General features: G+C 40.2%; 1 protein-coding gene across 3 annotated transcripts in view; it reads left to right on the top strand.

The window, feature by feature from the left end:
- Nucleotides 1-2141: 2141 nt before the first annotated feature.
- Nucleotides 2142-26179, top strand: part of USH1C (USH1 protein network component harmonin) — a gene marked incomplete at its 3' end in the record, with an annotated part of 99389 nt that continues 75351 nt past the window's right edge. Inside the window, exons 1-4 of one of the 3 annotated variants that reach the window (XM_084631089.1) lie at nt 2142-2325; nt 10775-10842; nt 13557-13700; nt 14032-14170. In XM_084631089.1, the coding sequence (XP_084487215.1) occupies nt 2290-2325; nt 10775-10842; nt 13557-13700; nt 14032-14170 (387 nt within the window). In that variant the 5' untranslated portion in view covers nt 2142-2289. The remainder of the gene's footprint in view (nt 2326-10774; nt 10843-13556; nt 13701-14031; nt 14171-26179) is intronic. The other 2 variants (XM_084631091.1, XM_084631090.1) reach the window with 2 other exon arrangements.

A 26179-nucleotide genomic window follows, 5' to 3' on the forward strand; every position in this document is an offset into this window, starting at 1 on the left:
GCCAGTTACAGCTTTTACCCCAACCAGGTTTAAACTCAGACAACTTTTAACATCTCCAATAAATTATCTGCCAGCCACACACGCGCACACACACACTCACTCTCTCTCTCTCTCTTGATGCAGAGGAGGTGGTGCAGGAGTCAACTCTGTGAGATGCGGTCAGTTTCCAACTCCATTTATCGTTCCAGAATAATGCAAAGAGAGTGCGGTGGCGACCAGAATTTTCAGCCTAGTCTTCTCTTGGTCTGCAATTTATTCCTGTTAGTACAGTATATGTTATAATTGAACAATTTATATGCATATAGCACATTTCATAATGTATAAGTATACAGTTTTTAACAAAATGTATTTTGGAGACCATCTAAGTTGAGCTTTTATTTATTTGCATTGCTGTTGTGCGGCAATCAGAATCCCACATCACCACCCCTGCTGTCTTCCTGTTGGCTAATGTATTTATAATAATGTAACTTCCCTGTAACATTGTTAATAGAAATGCATATTATTAGGTCATATTTATTAAGTAAATGAATGTGTATTGCTGAAAAAACATAAAAACTGGGTTTTTTTAAAGTGGGGCCGGGTTGAAAGCAAAGCATGCAGAGGTAAGGCTGCTATCATATCTACCTCAATTCTTCCCATTGTGTTTAGGAATTGCATCTGGGGCCTGATCCAAAGCCTGCTGAAATCAATGGAAAACTTGCTATTGACATAAATGAGCCTCAAACTGGGCTCCTGACCAGGGGCCCAATCTTTCTTTTCTTTTTAGAAGCTCCTAGGCTCCAGTCCTATACACATTTAAGCATGTACGTAACTTTACTCACATGAGGAACCACTGTCTTCAGTGGGATTGCTCATCTGAATAAGGATTGCTCTCATAATTAAGATCAGGTCCATGTCAGCTGCAATAACTAAGTACTAAAGGAGGGACTGAAAGAATAGCAAACAAATATGTCTAAATTCCCTTATTTTGGCAGACTTGTTTTTATAGTTTGTCATAACTTTGTATCTGATTTGTATTGATAGGATGCAAGAAAAGTCACTTAAATTACACCACGGTGTTTATGACTTGCTCTTTTCAGATGAAAAGTTGGTTTATGGCCCCAAATATTTTGCATTGATAAATAATATTACTGATGTCACCAATGCTTTAGAAACTGCCAAACAGATTGTGCCAGGTGATGAGCCTCTTCACTCTAGTGTGGTCAAAGAGCAGCATACCAAGAATGCCAGGATTTAAAACTCATATGGGAAATTGCCAAGGTTTTTGGTTCAATAAACTCTCACTGGATTCTTCATGCTCTCAGCCTTACCCAAGAGAATTATCACAGTGTTGCCAACTCTAGTGATTTTTGTCATTAGTCTGGCAATGTTTGTTGGTTTTATTAAAGCCCCAGCCCCTGGAAAGATGGGCTCTCTCTCAACATCTCAACATCCATTTAAAAAAAATCTCAACATCGATTTAAAAAAATATATCTTTGTTCTTGTGGTAGTACTGACAACCCCAAGCATTCAGAAATCACGAATCAATGCAGCCCTAAGAAACAGAAACCTACACTGGGTTCTCTTTTATTTGCCACCTGGTGCTGGAGCGTTTGAGCTTCAACTACAAAGGTTAAAAACTTCTTGTTTTTTATGAAAGCTGAAATGTCTGGAGTATTCACCTAGGGCTTTAAGAAAAACACTAAATTGATCAAATCCATCAGATTTGGCAATGCTGTCATGGACGCAGAGAAATGCTTGAAGACCTGGCTGCGTATACCCTAAAGGTTCAATCCCCCCCCCCCAAAAAAAAAACACCAAAACCCTTTCAAAATTTATTTTTTAAAAGAACACTCATGATTTGTAAGTCAATATCCCGGTTTGGGGAGCCCGCTTCGTGTTTGTTTGTTTTTGTTTTTTTAAATGATTGTTGCTGGCCACAGGGAAAAGGAAAAGAGTTACAAAAATGGGTGAGAAGGGGAGCGGAGCTTCAGCAGCTCTCTGTTGGTCAAGGCTCTCTCTGCTCGTTCGCTCGGCTTCTTGCGTGCCGGGGGTTACCGGCGGGAGAGGAGGGAGACGGGCTGGGCGCGGAGGGGAGCCAGGAGGAACTGGCGGTGGAGAGGGGACTGAAAGTGGTGAGCGCCCTGCTGAGCTGCAGGTGCCCTGTTGCCGCGCCGCTCCCTCTAGCGCACGGCCCGGGCTCTGCACCGCTCGCCCGTCTGCCGGGGACCAGGCGGAGCCGCAGGAGCAGCTGCCCGCGAGCAGGAAACAAGCCCGAGGAAAGCCGCAGCCTCGGGGCCCCCCATTGTCATGGAGCGGAAGGTGGCCCGGGAGTTCAGGCACAAGGTAAGAGAGCAGCGCGCGCGGCAGCCCCGCTCTGCCCTTTGCAGTCGGTGACTTTCTCACCACACTGCCCGGCTCGGTGGCGGCTGCTCGCTGGGAGAGGCGAGGGGACATTTTGCTGGGACTGTGGACTCTTGGTATCAATTAACCCGGATCCTGGGGAGGGGAGTGAGCGTGAAGTGCTTGAAGCAGAACAAAGCATTTCTCCCAGAGCCCTGGGGAGAAAACCTCTCCCGGGGGACTGGGACTTCACTCCCGGGCAGCACTTCTAGTTCAAGGCACAGAAAGTCGCTGGCTTGATTGAAACGTGCCGGACAAGTTGGCTGGTTCCGTCTTCTATCTCTTGAATTTGACCTGGATTCCAGGGCTCCCAAACCGGGGCGGTGTAAAACAGACACCGTTAATTTGATAAATGTCACAGAAAAACACACAACATACTCCCTCAAGAGAAGAGGAGACTTTTCAAGTTGATTTAAAAATCCTTCAGAAAAAATAAGTGTCCCTTGGAAGATATGAGACTTGGCAAGTTGGCAGGGCTGCCTTTATTAAACAAAAGCTGTTTTGTTTCTTTCATCTGAGTCAAATCAAATCAATACTAGCCAGTTCACAATGGGGAAAGTAAACCCAGGCCTGAAAGCCCAAAGCCAAATAATCAACATTTGCAGGAACCAGCATTGATGGCCAGTGATGTTGAGGAATTCTGTTTGGTCTTTACTTTTATGTGTCCAGTAGGCCATGCGCAATTATGTGCAAATATTCTTTATGTATCTAGCAGCCCAATTTGCATGACAATGATTACAAATGTCTAATAAAATGTCTGCCTTGCTAACCATCATTGTCTCTAACTCTGCATTGGGTTGGGCAACAGATCTGATAGGCCTGTGTCTCTGAGGCAATAATTATGGTCTTGGACTATGGACCTATTCCCTTTCATGTTGGCAATAATTTATAAATCATCCTGGGTCCAGTTCTGCTAACAAATATTCATGCAAGTAATCTTTACTGTCAACATACTTCAGTGAAAGTAAATGGGATGAATGTGAGAGTAACGACTACCCACCTAAATAAAGAGTTTCAGGATGAGGCCTCTTGCTTAAACTGTTAAACTGCATGGTTTTAGTGATGCAGTAATATTAATTTTAATCTGTTTTGCATCAATAACTTCAAATATTTATTCTTTTGAGTTAGAACAGTAAAATATGCCCTTACACAGGTTCTGTGTTTCCTATCAATCAAATTACATTTGTATTTGATTTTGTAATGTTAATCAGTTCTTCCTTTCTACCAAGCAGAAGCCCTAAATGTAAATTATATCCCAACATATTGCCTAGTGCTTCGGTATCCTCTAACTCTTCTTAAAGGCCAGGAGAAACAAATGGACCCTGCAGTATGCCTTGAAAGTTTAACTTTCAAGTTGCATTATTTCAGTTGCATTACAGTTTTTGAGATCACATAGCTCTGATATTTTTCACAATATTTTTTCTACAGAATAAATAAATCTCAACTGAATATCAGATTACTATGCACATATAATTAAAATATTTTGTGAGTGATACATTTTATTAATATTGTAAATTACAAGCAAAGAAATGTCATAGATTTAAATAGTGTGAAAACAATCCACAAGGAAATTATTTACTTAGTTGTATCCTAGGATTTAAAATTACACAACTGTAGTAAGTATTCCCTGAAATAATGAGTGCATAGTATCTCCATATTAACAAACCCTATTTTGTGACTCTGTTAATAATGTTTTATTTCTTAATGAAAGTGTCTGCATTTATTTTTCAAAGCATTCTCTGTAACTGCATCAAGGTAATATGAACTCTGAGACATGTGATCTTGTGACATTTGACACTTCAAGTAATAGCTTATATATACCCTTATGCAAAGGACAGCTCTAATTAACTTATGTTAAACAACCAGGCCACAGATGTTCATTGTACCAAAACTCCTTAGAATCAATTTGTTTTCCAATTTGTCAGAATTTAGAAAGGGCAGGAAATATCACACTGTTCATTATTGGTTTGTTTGCATCCCTTCTAGGTTTAATGGAGCATTTATTGAAGTTCATTTAGGAAAAAATAATAATTTCCATTTGCCACGGTGTGTTCATACTTACATAAAGTATCTTTCTGTCTCTGCATTGGTCTAGTAATAATGCATTTGATTTTTAAACCTGTAATGCCTGCACTGATAGTAACAGGAATTGCTAGAATGGATTAGACCAATGGTCAAAAATCCTATCTCTGACAGTGGCCAGTACTAGATGCTTCTGAGGAAAGAAACTCCAATAATGGGCAATTATGGAACAACCTGCTCCTAAGGGAAGTTTTTTCCTGATGCCTGCCAGACGTTGGCCTACTCCCTGAAATACAAGGGTTTACATTCCTTTTGTTTTTTTAGTGTCTAACGTAACTGTGAATGTTCTCTTTATCCATATAAACGTCCGATACTCTTTAATCCTACAGGTTTTTGGCCTCAGTGATATCCTGTGGTAGCAAGTTCCACTGATTAATTATGCAATGCGACAACAGTGTTTTCTTTTATCAGTTTTAAATTTGCTTCCTTTTAATTGCATGGAATTCCTTCTTGTTCTTTGTATTTTAAGGGTGCAAATTGAAGTACTCAGATGATCTTCTCTGTACTACTCATTATTCTCTATAATTCTGTCCTAAATCTCTGACTTGGACTCCTAAGTAAGTTAACCAGTTCCAATCTGTCCAGTCTCTTTTCATATTGGAAGTTTTTCCATGCCTCAGGTTTCATCATCTGTCTCTGATTGCCTTCTATATCTGCTATATCCTTTTGAGATAGGATAAGCATATAAATAAATTGATTTATACAATGACATTATAACATTTTCAGTATTATGCATCCTGACATGTTGTTTGGTTGGGTTTGTTGACTGCACTGGTTTTCACTGAGCTAATTTTTATATCAATAAATACTATAGGTTGAGTAAGTGTGACATCCTACTCTTCCTCACCACCCAATGAAAAACCTCCTCTCATGGATTGGCAACTGGCTAAAAGATAGGAAACAAAGGGTAGGAATAAATGGTCAGTTTTCAGAATGGAGAGGGGTAAATAGTGGTGCCCTCCAGGGGTCTGTTCTGGGACGAGTCCTATTCAACATATTCATAAATAGTCTGGAAAAGGGGCAAAATTTGCAGATGATCATACAAAACAGCTCAACATAGTTAAGTCCCAGGCAGACTGCGAAGAGATACAAAAGGATCTCCCAAAATTGGGTGACTGGGCAACAAAATGGCAGATGAAATTCAGTGCTGATAAATGCAAAGTAATGCACATTGGAAAACATAATCCCAACTATACGTATCAAATGATGGGGTCTAAATTAGCTGTTACCACTCGAGTGAGAGCTTGGTGTCATTGTGGATAGTTCATCCACTCAATGTGTAGTGGCAGTCAAAAAAGCAAACAGAATGTTGGGGGTAGATAATAAAACAGAATATATCATGTTGCCTCTATAAATCCATGGTATGCACACATCTTGAATACTGCATGCAGATGTGATCATCCCATCTCAAAAAGATGTATTGGAATTGAAAAAGGTTCAGAAAAGACCCCTAATAATTTTTGTTGCTATGGAACAGCTTCCATGTGAGGAGAGATTAATAAGATTGGAACTTTTCATCTTGGAATAGAGACAACTAAGGGGGTATATGATAGAGGTCTATAATATCATGGCTGGTATGGAGAAAGTAAATAAGGAAGTGTTATTTATTCCTTCTCATAACTCAAGAACTAGGGACCACGAAATGAAATTAATAGGGAGCAGGTTTAAAACAAACAAAAGGAAGTATTTCTTCACACAACGCACAGTCAACCTGTGGAACTCTTTGCCAGAGGATGTTGTGAAGGCCAAGACCATAACAGGGTTAAAAAAAGAACTAGATAAATTAATGGAGGATAGGTCCATCAATGGCTATTAGCCAGGATGGGCAGGGATGGTGTCCCTGGCCTCTGTTTGCCACAAGCTGGGAATGGGCAACAGGGGGTGGATCACTTGATGATTAACTGTTTTGTTTATTCCTTCTGGGGCACCTGGCACTGGCCGCTGTCGGAGGACAGGATACTGGGCTAGATGGAGCTTTGGTCTGACCCAGTATGGCCATTCTTATGTTCTTAAAAGCAAGGAAATGTCAATTTATGGGACATCTCTTCACCATGAGCTAACACTCACATAATACATTTTTCACATCTTTTACCTCCAACAGATAAGGAAACATACTAATCTCCCTTACAACACATGTAACAGAAAACTTTAATTACAATTTCAACAACATTCGCAAATAAGCAGGGTAGACATCTGTGCACAAGAGGGTGACCACATAGCAAGTGTGAAAAATCGGGACGGGGGTGGGGGGTAATAGGAGCCCATATAAAAAAAAGCCCCAAATAGCGGGACTGTCCCTCTAAAATCAGGATATCTGGTCACCCTAGTGCACAAGTATGCAGTGTGTTACGTGATTGTGGTGGAAGTCTGAGTTGAACACTGTACTGATGGAGATGAACTTGTAGTGTGTTTCTTTCTCCATTGAAGCAGAAGGAGGTTCTTTGTGAACATGCAAAATCCATGACCATCAGTGAAAATATGATGTGTGGGAATTACGGTAGTAAAAAGATTAAAAACGGTATGTAGCAAAATCTGTATGGCCAGACAGTGTAGCCTTAAGTGCGTGTGGGGGATCTTTTCCTAGAAGTTTTTTTTTAGGCTGATGTTGTCTTCTGCTGCTTCTTACGTCTGTTTTTGTTTGCAATAAAATGTTTTTTTACAGCAGCAAATAAAAGCAAATCTATTTAATGTTTAATTAAAATCAAAATGTTTTAATTCAAATCTATTTAATGTTTAAGTAATTAATCAAAAATTTAGGTCACATGTGAGGGGAGTGTATTTTTCAAAGCAGTGACTCAGAAAATGAATAAAGCTCATGGTGGGTAACCAGCTGAATATGAGCTTGTAATGCAATGTGGTGGCTTTAAGAGAGCAGGTGCTATCCTTGGACATTTAAACAGGGGCCTATCTAGTAGAAGTAGAAAAGTGGGAAGTATTATTACCACTGGTTATATAGCATCAGGGACACCGTTAGTGGAATGCCATGTCCAGTTGTGTCCCCACTTTTTAAGAAGAATATTGGCAAATTGGAAAGGATTCAGAAAAGAACTAAAGGAATTATTTGAATTCCGGAAAAAACTGTATGTATAGCGGGAGGCTGTAAAGGTCAATCTGTTTAGCTTATCAAAGAGACTGTTAGGATGGTGGCTTGATCATAGTTTATAATACCTACATGGGGAAGAGATTTCTGGCAGTCAAGGGCTTTTTAAGTTAACAGACAAAGGCATAACAAGAGCCAATGGACAGAAGGCGAAGCTAGACACGTTCAGATGAGAAATAAGGAACAGGTTTTTAAGAGTGAGGGTATTAACCATTGGAACACCTTACTAATGGATGTAGTGAATTCTCCATCACTTGAAGTCTTGGATTTTTCTAAAAAAAATAAAAATAAAAAGCTGTCGCTCAACCAGAAGTTATGGGTTTGATGCAGGAATCACCGGGTGAAATTATATTGCCTGTGTTATGCAGGAAGTCAGAGTAGATTATATTAACGATCCTTCTGGCCTTAAAATCTATGGAACCGTATATCCCTGTTTCTCCTCTCAATTGTCTTCCATGTTTTTATTTCTTAAGGATTAGATAGGTATAAAAGGCTGATATTTTGTGTTGTTAGGCCAAATCCATTCTGGGAAGAGCCCCTAACAGGCACCCATTGTGATAGGCAAAGTGCACGTGTCACAAAAGAGTGGCTGTTCCAACGAGCTTACAACATAAGCAAATGACAAGAGACAACAGATGGATACAACGATCCAGTGAGTGGGGGAGACAAGGCTGCTAGAAAATGGCAATGTTGAATGGAAAACACTGCAGTTGCAGCACAGGAGCTGCCTAGTTTTCAATCAAGTGTTTTGTCGATATCACAGGAGAGAGGAATTTTAAAGATGATACCAGGCGTGGCTGTGCAGATTTTTATGGGGAGTTTCTTCCTTGCATAAGAGGTAGTATGTGACAGAGCACAAAGGTGTTGGAGGGGAAAATTTGATGAGCAGGCACTACAGGCTGGTATTGCTGGGAGGGTTTAGAGTTTATAGGTAGAGTTTCATAGATCGAAGGCCAGAATGGATCATTAATAGGTAGGGCAGACCCCAGCCATGAAAATCTTAAAGGTGAAGAAAAAGCAGCGTATGTTTGCAGTGCAAAAGTGGAAGCCAGTGGAGGGTTGTAGATTGGGAGGGGGCGTGTGACACAGTCAGAGCAACAGGCCAAGAAAATGATCCTAGAAGCAGCATTTTGAATGGACTTACTACCTTTTTGTCAAGCATGCCTTTGTCAAGGCCAGAGAGAAGGAGGTAGTGATCGTCAAGTCATGAAATGATGAAGGTTTTGATGAGAGTTGTGGTGGAATGGACAGAGAGAAAAGGCTGGATGTTGTGTTAGAATAAACAGCAAGATTTAGACACTTGTGTTCTTCCCTCCCACTGCTGAAAACTGGGAGGAGAGGGGGACATGCCACCTCCACCTAAAACTAAACATATGGCAGCTACAGCCCCATGACTAGACATGGCAGAATTCAGTTTTGGTTTTTTATATATATAATTTTGATGGATAATATCAATGTTTATTTGTAAAGATTTTTTTTCCCAATTCTTATGAATTTTAAATTTTCACAGTGTTGGGAAATTATGGAGGTGGGACAATGCGGGGGTCAGACAATAATTATTTAATGACATTTGATGTTGAGATTCAAAAAGTTAAAGCTTTGTCACTGTTAAAACACAAATTGTCAACATCGCATGTCAAAATATATAAAGTAAATATCCTTAAATCAAAGTCTAGTAACCAGCATTTTTCTTTCTTTGCCTATCTGTAAATTTCTATTATTGTCAATGGAAATATATTTTTGTCCGTTTGTGTGTACGGTGAAATTGACATTTATTGACCATCTTTCCAAGCCTACCCATGATGCACAGCACATTGTGTAAGTAGTGTACCATTTCTACAGGGTCTGTCCTCCAGTCAGACAGGGAGAAGGGTTGCTGTTTTGGGTCTGAGGTCTGTTGGGAGAATTTATTAGTGGTTTGGACATATTTCTCAAGAGTCTTAAGCACCCTTCTATGGCACCTTAGCCAGAAGCAGTGCTTAGGTCCATTGTACCAGATTTTGTGTTGAATTTACACCCAATGTGAAAACCCGTGGAGGTCAGTTGATCGGTGGAGAATTTGGCTCATTGTATAGCACCAACTTATGAGTGCGACCATGTTATTAGATTTTTACACACATTTTCTTTCCTGGATTCTGAAGTTCACTGGGGCAATTTGCTCATTTATACTGTCAGTCAAACAATCTTGCCCTGTGCATAGGTGTCTAACTTTTAATTGTGCAGTAAGTGTTTTGTTGCAGGGGAAAAAAGTCCCAGACAATCAATTATATATGGAATCATGTTGGTTTCGGAGGACAAGAAGAGATTTATAATGCAACGTGAAGCATTCATTTAACTTAAAATGTAATGCAAAGATATTGAAAACCTAGAATAAAAGGAATATGCTTAAACATTCACATTTGTCCTTGGACTTTTTGTCACAGTAACTTTTCCTTTACCTTAGATGTAAATTATGTTTTCATAAACATTAATCTTGTCTAAAAGCAAAATTTCTGTGATGTAATCTGCTGTTGCAAAGGAGGCCAGTGGGTTTTCATGGGTTTCACAGAAGACAGAAATTGGCATGTGACAGATCTGAACTTTTTAAAAAATTTTATTTTAGTGCAGGTAGCAAAGTGGAAGCCTTGTAATCTGACACTAGTTTAAGTGAATGCACTGTTACAGAGTGAGGAACTAATGAATAGCAAGCAGCCAGCTCTGTCACAGTACCAGAGCCAAGAGGAAGAATCTAGGATAGTGGGTAGTTTACCTAACAATATCTGAGAGATGCGAAAATCAGAACTTTAAAGCCACTTAACATATAGTATAGTTATCTTGATTGTGACGTTTCTGGTTGTGAAAGCATGTGCTATATTAATGAATGGCCAAAAAGGTTTCTGAAAATATTTATTCAACAATACAGTCGTTATAAGGTAAGATAAGCTTGTGATATTACAGCATGCTGTACTAAATGGAATACTAGCTTTCAAAATCTGTGGTGACAGGTTTTGGACATGGTACTAAATCCGTCAATGTTTAAAAAAAAAATCAGCCTTGCCTTAGGTTTCAAATTCTAAAGTAATATTGCCTTTCAGAGATCTTATTTGTGTATTAGATGACTTTCCCCATTGAAATCATTGTCCCTTTGCTCAGGAATTTGTGACTGTCATATACATTCAACATTTGTAACTATTTAGTCATAGAATTACAAGGATGTTCTTGTATTTTCAGGTTGACTTGCTTATTGACAATGAAGCAGAGAAGGATTACCTTTATGATGTGCTACGGATGTACCACCAGTAAGCTCTAACATCAGACTTTTAAAAGCAGTTATAGATCCACTGCATTTGTTATTTAAAGATTAAACAGCTAAAATCTAATTTAAACAATAATCCTAAATGTAGTCTGTAGAAAACTAGCTGAAGTAATACTTCCTAGTTTTATTTAACAAAGTCCTATACTTCTGCAATTCGGTACATAAGAAATGAGCATGGTTTTAAGTTTGATCATAAAGTTATTTTGTTTGTGATGACTTACCAGTTACATAAATAAATGGAAACTTGATAGTTTATAACAGGAAAAAATCATGAGCATCTTTCATAGGAAAGAGCAAAATTGTTTGACCAGTCAGTTTGCTTATTTTATTTGATTTTTAGATTCACTCTTTTTATAAATCTCTCCAACATGCGAAAATACTTTGGACTGTTTTAGCAGAAAGACTATGAATAAATTCAACCTGGAAATCTTTGTCCTGCACGTTGCAGCGTTTTGTTTTTCTATAACATAATGACAAAAACATCAGTTACAAGATATCAGGTCAATTATTCATTCCAGTTACACCTGTGTAAATCAATGGAATTACTGTGCATTAACGTCAGTGCAACTGAGATCGGCATCTGGGCCACTGTTTCTTAAAGAAGATGAGAATATTTTTTCCACACTTCATAGCTGAATAGTTCTGATGGACATAGTTTCCATTCATATCTTAATTAATAGCATCTCAATGGAGTGAAATGTAGAAGTTTCTAAATTTCCATGTGGTCTTTGTACTGAGGTACCGTTTTGTATGCCCTCAGCTGCATATCCGATTCAGTTTCACTGAGGTCTGTCTAATTGCTTCTCCATTCATAAAGCATTGCCTGTTGCTTGTGAAACCAGTATGAAACAGTAGCTGTTAATTATTTAAAACTTCCTTACAGTTACAAAATTAACAAATATCTCCACCATTAACTTTTCCCCACAAGTTCAGAAATTGTACCGAGTTTTAAGTAAAATATCAAATGCTACTATTGAGGTTTATTGAATGATCTTAACTTTTTTATTTATTATGAAGTACGGCAGCAAAAAAAAGTAAGACAAATACATATTGTGACCAACAGCTAGGATTTGTTTCACTCTGAATACTCCTTTCAAATAAGTTTAAATATTTGGGGATATAATCCTATTATGATGTGTATTAGTTTCTATTAATATTAGTGGGTTACATGCACATCAAGAAAAGTAATATGCAGGGTACCTAAATGCTGTGATGATAGATACCTGATAGTGAATAGGTAGATATGGGCCAAGTTCTGTTGTCTATTGTGCTCCATTCAAGCCAATGGAGTTGTTCCAGATTCACACTGGTGTGACATGACAACATAATCTGGCCCTATGACTATGTCTCAAAATTGATGAAGTTAGTAACAAGAACTCTTAGGTGGAACTCAACGAAAATAAGCAGTTTTCTGTTCATGCTGGTTCCAACTGTCTTACATAGTTCAGGGGTGGGCAAACTTTTTGGCCCGAGGGCCACGTCGGGCTTGCGAAACTGTATGGAGGGCTGGGTAGGGAAGGCTGTGCCTCCCCAAACAGCTTGGCCCTGCCCCCTCCCACTTCCCACCCCCTGACTGCCCCCCTAAGAACTCCCGACCCATCCAATCCCCCCTGCTCCTTGTCCCCTAACCACCCCCGGGACCCAACCCCCTATCCTACCCTCCCGTCCCCTGACCGCCCCCCCCCCGAAATTCTGCCTCATCCATCTGCCCCCTGCTCCCGGTTCCCTGACTGCCCCGACCCCTATCCACACCCCAGCCCCCTGACAGCCCCCCCCCCCCCCGGGACTCCTATGCCTATTCAACCTCCCTGTTCCCTGTCCCCTGACTGCCCCTCCCGAACCTCCGCCCCATCCAACCCCCACCCCCCTTATCATGCTGTTCAGAGCAGCAGGAGCTCACAGCCCCGCCGCAGCCAGCCACGCTGTCCAGCAGGAGTGGTGGCCCAGAGCGCTGGCGGTGTGGTGCGCTGAGGCTGCAGGGGAGAGGGGCCGGCGGGGGAAGGGAGGTGGGCGAGGCTCAGGGGCTGGGCAGGACGGTCCCATGGGCCGGATGTGGCCTGCAGGCCATAGTTTGCCCACCTCTGATATAGTTATATGATTTCACCGCCACTGAATTTCACTTTGTTTTGAGTTCAAATGAGCTGGAAATTCAAACATACTTAGCTGCAACCACTCAGTTCCATGTGGCTTTTTCAGATTGCAACTATACATCTATCTCCTGAATCCATGGAGAGAAGAAGTTTGCTGACAACATGGCCCAGGTTCACGAAAAAGGTTTGCAAATGTGGACAGAGTTTCAGGGTTGAAATGAAATCTAAAACCTGGTGAAGAAGTTTACCTGCTTTTGAATGTCATGACCAAAGATTTACATAGGTCTGTTGGTATTTCTGAGAATAAAGCTAACTAAAGATGTCTTCCTTACAGTATTGACAAGACATTTGTGGATTAAAGAATTACACAGACTATGTGGACATGAATTTACTTGAATTAGAAAAATATCTTTACACTAGTTTTATTTTTAAATGATACAGGAAAAACATATCCCTTGCTTATGATTGGTCTTCAGCTACATAAAGAACCTTTTAAACAAATCTCTCTCTCTCATAAAATCCAGTCTTAGTATGAGGTACAAACAGCAAATATAATCTTGTTAGTATTTTGATCACCCAGTCCTGTTTTCTCAATGTATTTTTATAGATCCATGAATCTCCCAGTACTGGTAGGGGACCTAAAGCTTGTGATTAATGAACCAAGTAGATTGCCGCTGTTTGACGCCATCCGTCCCCTTATCCCATTAAAACATCAGGTGGAATATGATCAGCTGACGCCTAAACGATCAAGGTACATGTAGAACAATGTAGGTCACATGAACACAAGCAGGAATTCTTGATTGAAAAGTAATTTATTCAGCCACGTTTTGATGAATAAAATATCTATATCCTGTGCATGCTATCACAGACACTGAAGTTGTCTTAGATGTAGTTCTTTGGGGACTGAATTTATTGTTTGGACTGAAATGTGTCTGTTGAAAATATTAGTCACATATTCTCTTTTCAGGTCTAAGCATGACAACTGAAAATATTTTAAGCAGTAACTTAAATACTTAAAATGAAGCTTCAGTTGTCACAACTTGTCATACTGTTGTTCATTGCGATACATTCCACATTTACAGAAAGCTGAAGGAAGTGAGACTGGATCGTTTGCATCCTGAAGGGCTTGGAATAAGTGTGCGAGGAGGACTGGAATTTACTTGTGGCCTCTTTATCTCCCAACTAATTAAAGGTGGACAAGCAGACAGTGTTGGGCTTCAGGTAAGAAAACACATTCTTGGTCATACTGCTGTAACAAGCCCTCTTATTATGATCTGAGGAAAGAATCCAGTCAGAAATGTTCTTTAATCTCTTTATGTAACTGTCACTAAGGAATTTACGCTTTTAAGTTTTTTTTCCTTTTTAATCAAATCCATGAAATGTGGTAAATCAGCCAGTGCTATTAATATTTTCCTCTTCCTCCCAACCCCTTATTATTATGTAAACCAAAAATTCTTTTTCATGTTTGATTGTATATGCCAGTTCTGAAGAATGGTATAAAAGGAGGATTATGTGAGGCACCTGAATTCACGCTTTATATCCAGCAATATCCAAATGTAAAATACATTCAACAGAAGATCTTCTCTAACTGGAAAACATAAGAACCTTTCAAGTTGCGAAAAGCCTAATAAATGTAGGACACAACACTTAAAATAAAGGATAAACAATGAAAATCAGGAATAACCATTTAAAAAATGTAAATTTTGCCTAATAGGGAAATAATCTCTTAAATGCAATTAGATTTTAATTTTAAATTTCATTTATATCTTACTATTGTTTAATATTTATATTGTGGTAATGTCTAAAAGCAAATCAGGTTAGAACCCAAGTGCACTAGGTACTGTAAAAACACATAATAATAGCTTCTTCTGTGGATAAATTCCTGGGATAAATAATGCAGTAAAACCAGTTCTTTTGAAGACAAAAAATATGGATGTGGTGATGTACAAAGAAAAAAGGGCTAATACCAAATGAAGAGTAGAAAAATGTGCATCATTTCTTGTTCCTCCTCCTTGTTCACACATACATCTTAACTGGGTGAAAGAGAGAAAATTGTGAATGAAAATGTCTATCAAGCCATATGCTGGACCTCTCTTTATCAGACATAAGAATGCTTAAACTATCTAACTGGAGGGGAGTGTGGTAAGCGTAGATGTTTGTGAGTAGGATGGAGTGTTGCTGATTTATTCTTTCTGGCTAATTTTGATTATGAGGGGAATAAGTTGCTGGACGTGCTGGCTTCTATGGATTATATTTAATATTTGCCCCAAATGAATCAGATTAGGCCCCAAATGAATCAGATTAGGTACTTCTTAATTTGATATTTAAATGGAATAAAATAAAATAGTGCACCTTCTTACAATCCCTTTCCCGAAGATTCATATGCATCACAGGCTACATGTAGTCACAATTGGCCTGCCCAATTCAGGTAACTCACCCAGAGACTTTTTTTTTTTTTTTTTTTTTTTAAGATTTTAAACAAATGTTCGTGTGTGTGTATATATATCCATCTACTAAACCAGAGTCACTGTTAGATTAGTCCCATATACTGGATATAGAGAAAGTGATTCAGCTCCAAGATCTTAATTTTGTAGCTCTCCTTCATGGCTGGTGCAGAAAAATTTGCCAAGAGATACAAGCCTGAGGCACACTTGTTGTGGACTGTGGTCAATCAACAACTCACTTCTCCATCAGGAATTTGCTAGAAGAGGAATACCAGAAGCAGATCTTAATCTATCATTCAGGAGCTAGCCGTGTGAGCTGTTCTAGGCATTCAGAAAGGGGAGAGTGGACAGCTGACACATTCTCAACCTGTGGTCAGTTCATTCGAAGTGATCTCACTCTTCTCTTCATTCATTGCAAGAACAGGGAAAGCAAGACAGAGGACAGTCACATCTGGAAGATACTAATGTGACTGAACAGTAATGAACTTAATGGCAACTATATAAGCTGTCGAACTAACACATTCATGTAGTGCTACTAATCACTTGTCTCCTATTCACCAGTTGTCTCAAACCAATACCAGTCATTTGATGCAGTCTAGGTAAGGTTGTTTTCAGCCAACCTTGATTCGGAAATGCACTCAGATGCTGTGCTCTTGGAAGATGGAAGCTTGTTAAGGCAACCCATTCATTCTTCTTGGTGAAAGTGCAAGTGGGAAGGGCAGCAATAGCTTCACCTAATATTTGACTGCCCTAGTATTCCACATTGATTCATTGTCTCTTGTGAGTCTTCGCAGGAGCTCTGAGCCAGGTTGTACCAAGCACACAGTAGTTCAGAACTCCATTTCTGTTTCTCAGACACAGACAAAGTGTGAATAAAGAAAAAAAAGATCCCTGAATATGTTACTGTGAATGTATTAGACTTCAATTATATGTATTCATATGAACAGGTGGTGTTTTGCTGCTAATCTAACTGTCTTGCTTGGGTTTGTTGATATTATGTGGTAAGGATCAGCTTAAGGTGCCTCCATAATAGGCAGCACTAGCCACTTTCTAAAACCAAGTGAATAAGGAGAATTGACAGGCTGTTCATTGTTCTAAATTGCTGTCTCATGGTAAAGCCAACTGCTTCTGAAATTTCACCCATCTGCATTATTTAGCTAAATCTCTACACTTTTTTATTCCAAAAATGCAGTCTGAGAAAAGGTTTAATGATCTTTTATCATAAAATCAGTTTTAGCCCCCGTTTTTTTATCCTAATTCATTTCTCATGATGATTATTCCTTGAAGTGGTTTCTGCATTTCTAAATGTTTGTATAGTCAATGAATTTGACTGAAACATTTGAAGTTTTGACCTTTTTTCTATGACTTTTTGATTTTTCTGAATGAAGAGCATTTATCCTTTTCATGTTTTATTGTTTCTTCTCTGTTTTGTGCTGCTTTCTCAGATACTCATATCTATGAGGATTCTCTTGAAAAGAAAGGTTTTGAGATTAGTATGAATAATGAAAGGAGAAGAAATATACAAAAACAGAAATTTGAAATGGTCAGCGTGACTATCTTATTTTAATCATGACACAAGTTCTCTTTCTTGAAATGTAAAGGCAAAATAAAGGTATTATCTAACTTCATGCTGTTACAGCCTTTATTAGGAATTTTTCTACAATGCATTGGATGTGTTGACAAGTATATAGGATGCACTATACAACCTAATTCTCCAGTGCCTTGCACCTTGAAAAAATACTGCCACTCCATTTTACACACACGGCACTCTCACTTTGCATGTTGTAAATGACTACACAAGATGTAAGGTAATAGAGAAGGAAACTGAAAACTTGGTCAGATATCCCATCATTACATTACCTCTTTAATGAGAGATGCTACATGCTGTAACAATTGGGCTCAATGGGACATAAAAACATTGTGCTATCAGTCTTAATTCTGAACTTCCTTGGTTTTGTAAGTCAGGGCTTTAGTATTACTACTAGAATGGCAAGAGCCATTCTGAGACAACCTAGAACCTTGGTTTCAGAGTGGTAGCCATGTTAGTCTGCATCAGCAAAAAGAATGAGGCGTACTTGTGGCACCTTAGAGACTAACAAATTTATTTGGGCATAAGCTTTCATGGGCTAACACCCACTACATCAGATGCATGGAGTGGAAAATACAGTAGGAAGATATATACACAGAGAACATGAAAAGATGGGAGTTGCCATACCAACTCTAACGAGACAAATCACTTAAGGTGGGCAGGAGGAAAAAAAAACGTTTGTAGTTATAATCAGGATGGCCCATTTCAAACAGTTGACAAGAAGGTGTGAGTAACAGTAGGGGGAAAAGAAAAGGAGGACTTGTGGCACCTTAGAGACTAACAAATGAGCATGGGGAAATAATTTTTTGTTTGTGTAATGACCCATCCACTCCCAGTCTTTATTCAAGCCTAATTTGATGGTGTCCAGTTTGAAAATTAATTCCAGTTCTGCAGTTTCTCGTTGGAATCTGCTTTTGAAGTATTTTTGTTGAAGAATTGCCACTTCTTTTAGGTCTGTAATTGAATGTCCAGGGAAGTTGAAGTGTTCTCTGAATGGTTTTTGAATGTTATAATTCTTGATGTCTGATTTGTGTCCATTTATTCTTTTGCATAGAGACAGTCCGGTTTGGCCAATGTACATGGCAGACGGACATTGCTGGCACATGGTATATATCACATTGGTAGATGTGCAAGTGAACGAGCCCCTGATGGTGTGGCTGAAGTGATTAGGTCCTATGATGGTGTCCCTTGAATAGATATGCGGACAGAGTTGGCAACGGGCTTTGTTGCAAGGATAGGTTCCTGGGTTAGTGTTTTTGTTGTGTGGTATGTGGTTGCTGGTGCGTATTTGCTTCAGGTTGGGAGGCTGTCTGTAAGCAAGGACTGGCCTGTCTCCCAAGGTCTGTGAGAGTGAGTGATCGTCCTTCAGGATAGGCTGCAGATCCTTGATGATGCGCTGGAGAGGTTTTAGTTGCGGGCTGTAGGTGATGGCTAGTGGAGTTCTGTTACTTTCTTTGTTGGGCCCATCCTGTAGTAGGTGACTTCTGGGTCCTCTTCTGGCTCTGTCAATCTGTTTCTTCACTTTAGCAGGTGGGTATTGTAGTTTTAAGAATGCTTGATAGAGATTTTGTAGGTGTTTGTCTCTGTCTGAGGGATTGGAGCAAATGCAGTTAAGCCTGACTGTAGACAATGAATCGTGTGATGTGGTTTGGATGAAAGCTGGAGGCATGTTGGTAAGTATAGCGGTCAGTAGGTTTCCGGTATAGGGTGGTGTTTATGTGACCATTGCTTATTAGCACTGTAGTGTCCAGGAAGTGGATCTCTTGTGTGGATTGGTCCAGGCTGAGGTTGATGGTGGGTTGGAAATTGTTGAAATCCTGGTAGAATTCCTCAAGGGCTTCTTTTTCATGGGTGCAGATGATGATGTTGTCATCAAGGTAGCGCAAGTAGAGTAGGGGCGTTAGGATATGAGAGCTGAGGAAGCGTTGTTCTAAATCAGCCACAAAAATGTTGGCATACTGTGGGGCCATGCGGTAGCAGTGCTGCTGACTTGAAGGTATACATTGTCCCTAAATGTGAAATAGTTGTGGGTGAGGACAAAGTCACAAAGTTCAGCCACCAGGTTTGCCATGATGTTATTGGGGATACCGTTCCTGATGGCTTGTAGTCCATCTTTGTGTGGAGTGTTGGTGTAGAGGGCTTCTACATCCTCAGTGGCTAGGATGGTATGGACTCACCTGAGTGTGACTTAACCCCATAAAGATGTAGACTAACCTTTCAGTATCCTGAAACTGTGCTACTGATCTCAAACATGTAAGGATTCAAAATAGATCAGAACGAAGTTGAATTAAAACAAAAGCAAATAGCAAACTAATATAATGACACAAGAAAGTAAAGGAATGCTGAAATGAGGGCGTCTTTCCAGTGTTCAGTATATGTTCACCCTTTCAAAAAGTATTTAAATAGTTCCTCTCTGTGTGCAGACATAACTTCCACCAATGTTAAGAATAATGTGCATTTTTTGATAGGAGTCTATTAATAGATTTTAAGGTCAGAAGGGACCATTATGATTGTCTGGTCTGACCTTTTGAATAACCCAGGCTATAGGAATTTACACACCACTCCTGCATTGAGCCCAGTAACTAGTGGAGGGACTAGTGAATATCTTTTTAAAAGACATCCAATCTTGATTTGAAGACTTTAATTCATGAAACAGCCAAAGCACAGCAGTGGTTTGGCCATTCCCCCTTTTTCCAGGCCATAACGACTACCCTGAAGTAGGGCCACTATATGCCTACGCATCTCCTAACACAGCATTAGATTTAACAGGAGTAGATTATCTAACTAATAATGTACATTAGAACGGCTAGATACTATCTATTAAAGAGAGTGGCTCAGTTTCAGCATTGGTGTAAGCAATGTTCCATTGACTGAAAAGTTTTTAATATGTTAACTAATAACTGGGTTAAATATGTACAATAATCAGGAGGTGCTAAAATATATATTCCTGAAGCATATCTTTCAGGGCTGTTACTTTAAACTCAGTGAAAACACCTGCATTATTGTTTTTTATTTTGTTTTAAGGCCATGAATCAATTAAAATGGGGTCTTGTTGACTCAGGGGATTTGTAAGGGGATTTGTAATGGGATAATGAAGACTTTAATCTCTAGGTCACTGATTTGGATTTGACCACGGCCACTGGTGACTGAAAATTGTTACAGTCAGATGGTGATTTTGTGGTCTATGTAAAAAAAAGAGTTGGTGATTCTGATTCCAGTTTGAAGCCTTTATGTCAGGGGTTTTCAAACTAGGGGTCATGGCACCTCAGGGGGGTCACAAGCTGTCGGCTCCATGGGGCTGTCAGCCCTGAGCAGGCCATATGTGGGGCTGACAGCTCCAAGCCCCCGTTAAATAAAAATTAAATTAAAACCCCCGTTTTTAATTTATGAGGGTCATACTCAGAGGCTTGCTGTGTGAAAGGGTCACCAATACAAAAATTTGAGAACCACTGAAACTTTCTATGTCATGAAAAGCATCATCAAAATTGGGAATGCAGAGCTTTGTTTACAATCTGATCAGAGACGCCAAGGGCAGAATATACATAGAAAGTGAACGACTTTCACCCTTACAATTGGTCCTTGTAAATCAGAGTTGAAACACAAGTAGGTCAGGTTATCCCTCTTCTTGAGTTAAGCACAACAGAGGGCTCAAGGAGAAGTGACTTTACATCACCTTTGCACCTCTCCTGGTCTAGAAGCAGCTTGGGGCCATTTTGACCCCTAATGCAGATTAAAGTAGCCTGAAGGTTGCCCTAATTTGGGCCAGTCCAGCAGCCAGGAATAGCCAGAATATAGGGAGTCCCCAGCTATTGCCCTACATCCCCTCTCTTAGGAACACTCCCATATTGTGCATTGTGTGAAGAGGCTGGAGATCTGAAAATGCAACTGGAGACAAGGAGGACCCCTCTCCTAGCTACCTTTACCAGGGATGGCAGCTAAATAGGAGGAAAATAAACTAGCATGGCCCTCAGGGATTTGATGCACCAGTAGAACTGGAGCTGCAAAACCAGAAGTGGCAGAGGACTGTCAAGAGCAATTGAAACAAAAATCGCACCTCTAATTGACATGAGTGATACGAGTGCAAAAATTCTGTTTAGGCCAGACCAAACTCTAAGTGGCTCTGCAGTGTGCTACCACAGAACTGAGATTTTTCACTGTGGCATTGCACTCCATCACACTAGGTTCATCCTTTCTCTGAATATACTGGATTTCTATGAACTACAGTTTTCTGCAACTTGCAAGGCTCACAAGGCTGTGAGGATATTTTGTGTAGCACTAGGCCTGAATTCTTTTTATTTTGGACTGATTTATCTTGATTCTCACCAAGGCTCCATTTAACCCAATGGAAAATAATTTATTCTAAATGGAAATTGTTTATTTTGTAAAGATTATACGTGGGATAAACCCAAAAGTCCAAAGACATTCAAATACCATGTTTATGGTTAAATGGATCACCCTGACCTACAGAAATAGCCATGGGAGGCAGGACTGAGATGAGTGAAAACCTTGCAAAGATTCTATTACTGAGTTTTCGTAGAATCATTCCGCTGGGGGGCAGGGATCACTCACCTATCCCATCTGCCTAAAACAAGCAGTGACTCCCTGAAGATTCCTCAGACCCCTTCCCAAAGGATCTGCATAGACTCCAGAGGATCTGCACAAGTCCAGCTCCCTTTGCACAGAAGCCCTGTGCCTTCTCATCATCTCTGAGCCCTCCTGCTGCACTTCTTAGCAGTGCAGCCTCATTGCAGTCATGCTGCCAGAGCTAATCCAAGCCACTGCCAAGAGCCTCCTTTATTTTTCAGAGTGAAGGAGACCACATGAGTTAATGTCGCTTCAGATTGATCTCTTAGCATCCCTCCCTGGCCCATCCCTCTATAGCTTTGCATCTGTGGCGAGCAATGGTGCCGCGGAGTATCTGCCATGTATGCTAAACTGTCATGTATACCTCCACAAGCCTAATGTGGGTCAGGCAATCTGGGTCAGATTATTTAAGAACAGGTCAAGTAGGCAGTAGTAGAAACCATGTAGTGAGTAGTCCTGCAAAAATTTAGGTGACCAGACTGGAGGCTCCATCTATTTTAATTTTTTTTGTATTGCAGATGGGATTTCCAAAACTCTGAGTGCTGACCTAGCTCTGTTCCTATTAAAGCCCATAGGAAAACTCCCACTGACTTCAGTGAAAGCAGCATGAAGCCAGTTCTGATCCTTTTGAAAATTCCACCCCATATCTTCCCCTAGATGATGATTTTGTTTGCCCAGTAGGTGGAGCAAGCACATCAGTTAATAGTTGTGAACAGAGGATTTTTTCCATTCTGTGTGTGAAAACATCTTTATTTCCCTCAGGAATCCTGTACTTTTATGTGTGAAATTGACGTTTTCATTTTTATGTTCTTCTGTTGCTCTACTGTATCATCCAATCAGTGTTTTAAAAAAAGCAATAATGAGACGATTGAGGCAATTACACTCAGTCTATCAGAGTATGCTATTGTTATTGTACAGCACAGCACTTTAGAGGCAAAATAAAATGTTGTTTGCTGCATGGAGGCTATCATAGGAAGACATGATAAAGTGACACAAGGAGTCCCATTAATGAAAACAGGTGAGCATATCCTCACCCATTAGAGGAAGGGTTGTGCAGTTAAGTCTTTATAGCCGTAACAGACCAGAGTTTCAACATGAGTAAGCATGGAAGTAGTACCATACTCTACTCCCAGAGAAATCAGAAATAATTCTCAGTATGAGTAAAAGTGGTAGAATCAGGCCCATTGAATAAAATGATTTGTGTTATTAATATTTTTTTAAAAAAATCTCCCTACAATAAAAAGAAAGCTAAGGGTATAAAGTCAAGCTTTCAAAAGTTAGGAAATGCCAGAGTTAAGGTTGCCTGTGGAACCTTAATGTGGCCTCCTCATGTGTGTGCATTATGATACAATCTCTATTTACAGGATTGCATAGTATTTTTTCCACAAGCTCCTTCCCTCATTCACTGTGCAGGATGGATGATGCTCCTCCCACCCTTCCCACCTGTCTGTCTTCCTGACCTGTAAACGCCTTATATCTCTGTATTGCAGACAGGCTGCTGCCTTCTCCACACTGCCTGAGCATCAGCTAAAGGAGCACTTAGAACTGCTCTCAGTTCCAGGGCCTGGTACCACTGCAGGCTCAGGCAGCTGGGGAGAACAACTGAAGGCAAAGTCCTGCTCAGTCTCTGCAGCCCTGTGATGGAGCATGTCTGGAACAGACGGAATCAGGGTGACAAACCTCCACTAAGCATCTGGGTAACCCCCCTGCTCCATTGCCAAAGTTCAATACCTGCTCCAGATCATAGGGGTGCAAGAGCTTCTAAATGAAACAGTTGTATGACTGTTTTAAACATTGACGAAACAACATATTTTCCCCTAATTTTGCTCTCTGAACCAGCTGAACCATTTTTACTGAAGCTTTCAACCACAAAAGTCAGCCTCAGGCAGACACCTGGCATGGAAAATTTCAGCTCAAACAGTTGCTGTTTGTCAAAGTTACATGCAACTGAAAACAGGGTCTTAAAATGGAAAGTGTGAAGCAAACTTAATTACAGGTGGCACTACAAACAATAATCCATATGTGCGTATGTCTTCTCTGTAAAACGCCACACAAAGTTTTGATGGTAAGAGCACCATCCTGCTCCATTGATTTCAATGGCGCATTTTATATAAATGTCATTATTAACAATAATACATATTAGATCAGTTTATGGGGACAGCCATGGAAGACCAGACAAGAAATAGACCCAAGGAATTTAGTTGTGTTGCTTGTAGAGATCAGGCAAAATGCATTGGAAGTAGGGAGTAATGTTGGTAGTTTGTTGTAAAAGCATTTCTTGATGGTCACTTGCATGCCCTTCTGTACTGAGGATTAGTTTGTAGTTGCCTAAGGGGAGAGTGTTAATGGAACCATGGGTAGAATTGGTCCTGGAATCAAGCAGAGGAAAATTTTTACGCCCCATTATGGTTGATGTTAACCATATCAGGCCAGAGTTTCAACGTGAATAAGCATGGAGAAACCCATGTTTGGATGCATAAGCAAGAAAGGCAGAGAATTGTGCAGGACTCTTTCTGCAGGATCTGGAGACCTGTGAACCAAAAAAAGTGGGTGGTGATCCAGGAAAGTGAAAAAGTGAAAAATAGATGAAGGATGCAGTTTGAATTAGTATAATGCATAATAGCCACAATACGGCCAAGACAACTTGATGACTGCTTCAGTTCAGGAAAGGGGTGGATGCAATACAGTAGCAATTGATCATTTTCACATAGCTCTGCATTAGTGATAGAGCTGGCTGAATATTTTTCAACATAATAGTTTTCTGTTGGAAAATGCTGTTTAACTGAAATCAGAACTTTTTGTGGGGACATGTTGACTCAGATCAAATTTTGTTTTGAAAAATATTGCAAAAGAAGTTTTCCAATAAGGTTAAAATGTTCTGTTTTGACCTTATTAGAATAAGATATTTTGACTTTTTTATTCAAAACAACTTTGTTTTGAAATTTATTTTATTATATTATAAAATTCTTATATATTTACATAATAATATAAAAAGTTGAAATCAGAACAAAATATTTTTAATTTTGTGATAACAACTGTTTCAATTGATCCAGAACAAACAGAAAGCCTTTGATGAGGTCTTTCACAGTAGGCTCTTAATCAAATTAAGCTGTCATGGGATAAGAGGGAAGGTCCTCTAATGGATTGGTAACTGGTTAAAAGATAGGAAACAAAGGGTAGGTATAAATGGTCAGTTTTCAGAATGGAGAGAGGTAAATAGTGGTGTCCCACAGGGGTCTGTACTGGGACCAGTCCTATTCAACATATTCATAAATGATCTGGAAAAAGGGGTGAACAGTGAGGTGGCAATTTGCAGATGACACAAAACTCTCAAGATAGTTAAGTCCCAGGCAGACTGCGAAGAGATACAAAAGGAACTCTCAAAACTGGGTGACTGGGCAACAAAATGGCAGATGAAATTCAATGTTGATAAATGCAAAGTAATGCACATTGGAAAACATAATCCAAACTATACATATAAAATGATGGGGGCTAAATTAGCTATTACCACTCAAGAAAGAGATCTTGAGTCATTGTGGATAGTTCTCTGAAAACATCCTCTCAATGTGCAGCGGCCGTCAAAAAAACAAACAGAATGTTGAGAATCATTAAGAAAGGGATAAATAATAAGACAAAAATATCATATTGCCTCTACATAAATCCATTGTACGCCCACATCTTGAATATTGCATGCAGATGTGGTCGCTCCATCTCAGAAAGGATGTATTGGAATTGGAAAAGGTTCAGAAAAGGGGAACACAAATGACTAGGGGTATAGAATGGCTGCCATATGAGGAGAGATTAATATGACTGGAACTTTTCAGCTTGGAAATCGATGACTAAGGGGGGTATGATAGAGGTCTATAAAATCATAACTGGTGTGGAGAAAGTAAATAAGGAAGTGTTATTTACTCTTCCTCATAACACAAGGGACTAGGGGTCACCAAATGAAATTAATAGGCAGCAAATTTAAAACAAACAAAAGGAAGTGTTTTTTCATACAATGCACCATCAACCTGTGGAACTCCTTGCCAGAGGATGTTGTGAAGGCCAAGACTATAACAGGGTTTTAAAAAGACCGAGATAAGTTCATGGAGGATAGCAGTGGTGAGCTGGAGCAGGTTCACACCGGTTCGCTAGAACTGGTTGTTAAATTTAGAAGCCCTTTTAGAACCGGCTGTTTCACGAGGGACAACCAGTTCTAAAAGGGCTTCTAAATTTAATCAGCCAAAAGTGGCGCCTTAGGCACCAACTCCATGGGTGCTCCAGCCCTGGAGCCCCAAGGGGAAAATTTGGTGGGTGCACAGCACTCACCGGCAGCTCCCTGCCCCACCTCCGGCCCCAGCTCACCTCCGCCTCCACCCCCTACCTTGAACGCGCTGCCCTGCTCTGCTTCTCCGTCCCCCCCAGGCTTCCAGCGAATCAGCTGTTCGTGTGGGAAGCTGGGGCAGGCTGAGAAGCAGGCCACGGCTTCCCACTCAGGCCCAGGGAGGCGGAGGTGAGCTGGGGCGTGGGGGAGGGGCACGAGGAGGGCTGCCAATGCCGCAGCAGGTAATTGGGGGGGGGGCGCAGGGGAACCGCTCCCCGCCCCAGCTCACCTCCACCTCCCTGGGC

The sequence above is a fragment of the Lepidochelys olivacea genome (assembly GCF_965140295.1).
Source record: "Lepidochelys olivacea isolate rLepOli2 genome assembly, chromosome: 6".
NCBI lineage: Eukaryota > Metazoa > Chordata > Testudines > Cheloniidae > Lepidochelys > Lepidochelys olivacea.